Source organism: Coregonus clupeaformis, unplaced genomic scaffold (genome assembly GCF_020615455.1).
Source record: "Coregonus clupeaformis isolate EN_2021a unplaced genomic scaffold, ASM2061545v1 scaf0390, whole genome shotgun sequence".
Classification (NCBI taxonomy): domain Eukaryota; kingdom Metazoa; phylum Chordata; class Actinopteri; order Salmoniformes; family Salmonidae; genus Coregonus; species Coregonus clupeaformis.
The window spans coordinates 375,720-381,719 of NW_025533845.1; the positions used below are offsets into that span (position 1 = coordinate 375,720).

A 6,000-nucleotide genomic window follows, 5' to 3' on the forward strand; every position below is an offset into this window, starting at 1 on the left:
CCTAAGCATGATGGGATGTTAATTGCTTAATTAACTCAGGAACCACACCTGTGTGGAAGCACCTGCTTTCAATATACTTTCTATCCCTCATTTACTCAAGTGTTTCCATTATTTTGGCAGTTACCAAGCTAGGCTTAGATCTTCCCTTCTCTTTACCCTCCCTGTCTTTACCCTCCCTGTCTTTACCCTCCCTGTCTTTACCCTCCCTGTATTTACCCTCCCTGTCTTTACCCTCCCTGTCTTTACCCTCCCTGTCTTTACCCTCCCTGTCTTTACCCTCCCTGTCTTTACCCTCCCTCTATTTACCCTCCCTGTCTTTACCCTCCCTGTCTTTACCCTCCCTGTCTTTACCCTCCCTGTCTTTACCCTCCCTGTCTTTACCCTCCCTGTCTTTACCCTCCCTGTATTTACCCTCCCTGTATTTACCCTCCCTGTCTTTAACCTCCCTGTCTTTACCCTCCCTCTATTTACCCTCCCTGTATTTACCCTCCCTGTCTTTAACCTCCCTGTCTTTACCCTCCCTGTCTTTACCCTCCCTCTATTTACCCTCCCTCTATTTACCCTCCCTGTCTTTACCCTCCCTGTCTTTACCCTCCCTCTATTTACCCTCCCTGTATTTACCCTCCCTGTCTTTAACCTCCCTGTCTTTACCCTCCCTGTCTTTACCCTCCCTGTATTTACCCTCCCTCTATTTACCCTCCCTGTCTTTACCCTCCCTGTCTTTACCCTCCCTGTCTTTACCCTCCCTCTATTTACCCTCCCTGTCTTTACCCTCCCTGTCTTTACCCTCCCTCTCTTTACCCTCCCTGTCTTTACCCTCCCTGTCTTTACCCTCCCTGTCTTTACCCTCCCTGTCTTTACCCTCCCTGTCTTTACCCTCCCTGTCTTTACCCTCCCTCTATTTACCCTCCCTGTCTTTACCCTCCCTGTCTTTACCCTCCCTGTCTTTACCCTCCCTGTCTTTACCCTCCCTGTCTTTACCCTCCCTGTCTTTACCCTCCCTGTCTTTACCCTCCCTGTCTTTACCCTCCCTGTCTTTACCCTCCCTCTATTTACCCTCCCTTTCTGTCTTTACCCTCCCTGTCTTTACCCTCCCTGTCTTTACCCTCCCTCTATTTACCCTCCCTCTATTTACCCTCCCTGTCTTTACCCTCCCTGTCTTTACCCTCCCTGTATTTACCCTCCCTGTCTTTACCCTCCCTGTCTTTACCCTCCCTGTCTTTACCCTCCCTGTCTTTACCCTCCCTGTCTTTACCCTCCCTGTCTTTACCCTCCCTGTCTTTACCCTCCCTCTATTTACCCTCCCTGTCTTTACCCTCCCTGTCTTTACCCTCCCTGTCTTTACCCTCCCTGTCTTTACCCTCCCTGTCTTTACCCTCCCTCTATTTACCCTCCCTGTCTTTACCCTCCCTGTCTTTACCCTCCCTGTCTTTACCCTCCCTGTCTTTACCCTCCCTCTATTTACCCTCCCTGTCTTTACCCTCCCTGTCTTTACCCTCCCTGTATTTACCCTCCCTGTCTTTACCCTCCCTGTCTTTACCCTCTCTGTATTTACCCTCCCTGTCTTTACCCTCCCTGTCTTTACCCTCCCTCTATTTACCCTCCCTGTCTTTACCCTCCCTGTCTTTACCCTCCCTCTGTTTACCCTCCCTGTATTTACCCTCCCTCTATTTACCCTCCCTGTCTTTACCCTCCCTGTCTTTACCCTCCCTGTCTTTACCCTCCCTGTCTTTACCCTCCCTGTCTTTACCCTCCCTGTCTTTACCCTCCCTGTCTTTACCCTCCCTGTCTTTACCCTCCCTGTCTTTACCCTCCCTGTCTTTACCCTCCTGTATTTACTCCCTCCCTGTATTTACCCTCCCTGTCTTTACCCTCCCTGTCTTTACCCTCCCTGTATTTACCCTCCCTGTCTTTACCCTCCCTGTCTTTACCCTCCCTGTCTTTACCCTCCCTGTCTTTACCCTCCCTGTCTTTACCCTCCCTGTATTTACCCTCCCTGTCTTTACCCTCCCTGTCTTTACCCTCCCTGTCTTTACCCTCCCTCTATTTACCCTCCCTGTATTTACCCTCCCTGTCTTTACCCTCCCTGTCTTTACCCTCCCTGTCTTTACCCTCCCTCTATTTACCCTCCCTGTCTTTACCCTCCCTGTCTTTACCCTCCCTCTATTTACCCTCCCTGTCTTTACCCTCCCTGTATTTACCCTCCCTCTATTTACCCTCCCTGTCTTTACCCTCCCTCTATTTACCCTCCCTGTATTTACACTCCATCTATTTACCCTCCCTGTCTTTACCCTCCCTGTCTTTACCCTCCCTCTATTTACCCTCCCTGTCTTTACCCTCCCTGTCTTTACCCTCCCTGTCTTTACCCTCCCTGTCTTTACCCTCCCTGTCTTTACCCTCCCTGTCGTATTTAAAGTGAGAGGAAGTCTTGTGAAGACACACACAGTCAGAGGTAGGCCTACACAGGCCGTCTAGGGAGGTCGTTTCATTCAGCTCTCTGCAGAACACTTCGGTTCAAAGGTTATTCAGCCACACAAATCCTATTGCCTCTCCTCTGTAGACCGGATCCCAGTCCTGAACCCCACAACCAGAAGAAAGCGAGAGAATGTTCTGCCCATTTCTATACACCTCCCCTTGCTTTGCATCTCTCTGTCACGGAAATACAACACGTGTTATCGTGCATTACATTATCAATGAATGAAATATATTTGCACTGACACATAGGCCTGTATCCTTTCACAATACAATATTTTCATCATAATAATCACAACTCTTACCATAAATTCGTAAAAAAACAAGGAGAGGGGCATTCGATTTTGTCAAATTAAAATAATCGATTGTAGGCTAAATCGAATAAATAAAGTACATGGCATAGACTATTACAGGCTATACTTGCAGTAATATTGAATGGTTTATACCGGTGTCATGGTTGTGTAATGAATGCACTGATGAAACGTTGGCGAGACTGACACAAATGAATAGGTCCGTAGAAGGGGCCTATAATAACATCTCTTATTACATGACAGGGCTTAACCATGACTGATGGTACAGTTAGTTCGGGTGCAACTGAAGACATCCGGCCCACACGTGTCGTCATAACAACGATCACTATTTTGGATGTCTATACATGTCATAAATGACAAACGACATTTTATCAATGCATCACCTCAGCGGGTTTCCGGTATGGAATGATGATGCTAGCCACTGGGTGCCGCGGTGAGGGTTCGATCGCCTGTTCTGTTGCTGTAGTTACAAAAAAAAACCACAGTTAAGACAACAAACCCTGCTGGGTTTATGAATATCCTGAACCAATATTAATTTAGGAGGAGGGGAAACGACGGTCAGACCTTGTTTCACTAACGCTATTGGCGGCCCACTAATATGCCTTTGGTGTATCTATAGAATCTAGGGGTTTTCTGAAAAAAGTTCGAATAGGTAGGCCTACTTTGAACAAAAATTAAGATATTTATTTAGATGATCCGCCGTCGTTAGAACCCAGAGAAGGCATAGAACTATCGTTAATGTTCGAGCTGTTTCCACCCCCCAAAAAAAAAAACTAGTTGCAACGAAAAAAAACACGGCCACCTCAGGCCACTGGAGAAGTAGGAACTTGAATCAGTTGCAGATGTGTTTTTGTTACAAGCATGCAAATTCAAGAATTGAAAATAGCCTATTTTAAATGTTACAAAACTTGCAAAAGTGCAACCCAAGGCAAGACAACAAGACATGCATAATTTAAAAAAAAAATGTATAAATATGTCTAGACCAGAGGCTATGTTATTACATGCAATGGCGACACTATCAGACATTTCCACATTTTCCCCAAACATACTTTTAACAAATATTAAGCAACGAATCGAAAATGAACTGATTTCTGGCATCCCTCATATTTCTTCCCCCTAAATCAACACAATAGGCTAAATCCACATTTAAACTGCGGGCCCTTTTTCCCTTAAAACGTGTCCAACGTTGTATATCCTAATGTTGTCATGATTTCGACAGGCATGCATAATTTGAAGCAACAACAACAACAACAACAACAACAAAAAAGACATAAAGAAGAAATATTTGTAGCCTACATTCAATGAATGATATCAAATAGCTGAACCGAGCCAGTGGCGATGGTAACGTTTAAACATACTAACGCAGTATACCTTTCAGCAGATCACTCTCTGTTTTAGGACGTAATATTACACAATGACTGAAGGCAACAACAAGAGACTCAACATATTCCATTACACCGTGGGGCGACTTGGTTAAAGAGTGTGTGTGTGTCGTGTGTGTGTGTGTGTGTGTGCCTGTGTGCGTGTGGCTGTAGTGGCCCTTTCTCCACTGTGCGTGCGTGCGTGCGTGCGTGTGAAGCCAACGCCTGCACCCCACCCCATGAGCCTCTCTCCTCTTCGACGTACTGCTGTGATTGATACTGTATTTTTGTACAGTGCCGTTAACACCGTACACGTTCACATCCGTAATATTGATATAATACCAAACGGAGAAATACATAGGAACAGATGCAGAGGGTTAGATTAGCCAGTGTTCAGATTCCCAACATCATGTTTAACATCTGCCAAGTCATCCTGACAACACAAGCCAAGCTGCTTGTTTGTCTCAAGTCTACATCTGTACGCTACAGAGCGACTCGTAAGAGGCCTATTAAACAGCCAAGTACAAACAAACACACACTTAGGAATAACGGATCGACTTCAAAAACACCAACCTTATAATCTGCATATCGCAAAAGTTGAAAGTTAGCCAATAGCCCTAAAACAGCCTGAATATATAGGATGCGTCGAATGCTGAATTAAAGAAGAGCCCAATGCAACTATAATAAGCCTACGGACAATGCTGACTGTATCTACAGTCAGGCTGGTTGGACGTATTGGAAATCTCTGCCTGCTAACCAAAACATGTGCTACATTCACAAATACAGGCCCCTTAAAAAGTTGTCACACGGGGTCAAACGAAATCGAGTTAGATCACTTCAGAAAAGTTCTAGACTGAATATCACTCGCTGTCGGAAACTTGACATTAGAGAAAACTGAACCCAAAGCTGAACGCATTGCTGTTTGATAATTACAATATCGTTCCGTGGTAATACTTAAATCTTAAATAGCCTGTTTGTTCATTAGAATATCGTTAGGTCTATGAGAGTTAGAATAGAGAGAAGCAGCCAGCGGCCCTACCTACCTGCTCTCCCCGGCCTCAACACATGACCCTCGGCCTCTACTTCCATTCTGCTCCCGGGGGGCTTGGAGCTGGGCGGGGGGAAGCGATGGGATGAAAAAAAAAAGGAAAAGAAAGAACAAAAACTTTTCTTTGGCGCTTCCTCTCTTCCCCCTCCTCACACACTTTATTCTCTCTCTTTTCTCTCTCTCTCTCTCTCTCGCAACAGTACTTTCTGGCGAGTTGTAAAGGGGTGAAATAATTCGACCCTTCCGCTCCCTATAGCGACTCTGCACAGGGCGCAGTGATCTGAGACTAAACACTTTAGGTGGAAAGGCCTTGGAGGGGAGCGTGAAATGATCACACCGAGGGAGTCAAAAGAGCCGCGCTCTCAATGTGCGCTCATGGCTCCCCCCCGCCCCCCCCTCTCTCTCTTTCCTACACACACGCACGCATAACGAGACACACAATGGCATCAATATACACACACACACTGGTACGTCACACGCACACACGTGCACCTGCAGGGCTGTGGTCCCTGCGCGCTTGCGCATCTGTCACAGAGTTCCACTTTACCAAACTCCCACCCCCCTTTCTCTCCCCCCTCTCTCTCTCTCTGTCTGTCTCTCTCTATCTCTCTCTGTCTCTGTCTCTGTCTCTGTCTCTGTCTCTCTCTCTATCGCTCTCTCTCTCTCTCTCTCTCTCTGTCTCTCTCTCTCTGTCTCTCTCTCTCTCTCTCTGTCTCTCTCTCACCCTCTGTCTCTCTCCAGCTTTCCCCGTGATACTCTCTCTATCCAACGGCCAACAAAACACAACGTTACATGATGTGTCGTTGAG

General features: G+C 46.5%; 1 protein-coding gene across 1 annotated transcript in view; it reads right to left on the reverse strand.

Annotated features, from left to right (window-relative positions):
• Window positions 1–5,512, reverse strand: part of pax5 (paired box 5) — a 106,186-nt gene extending 100,674 nt beyond the window's left edge. The window contains exon 1 of the mRNA XM_045215194.1: window positions 5,188–5,512. Within this exon, the coding sequence (XP_045071129.1) occupies window positions 5,188–5,233 (46 nt within the window). The 5' untranslated portion in view covers window positions 5,234–5,512. The remainder of the gene's footprint in view (window positions 1–5,187) is intronic.
• Between the last annotated feature and the right edge of the window lie 488 nt (window positions 5,513–6,000).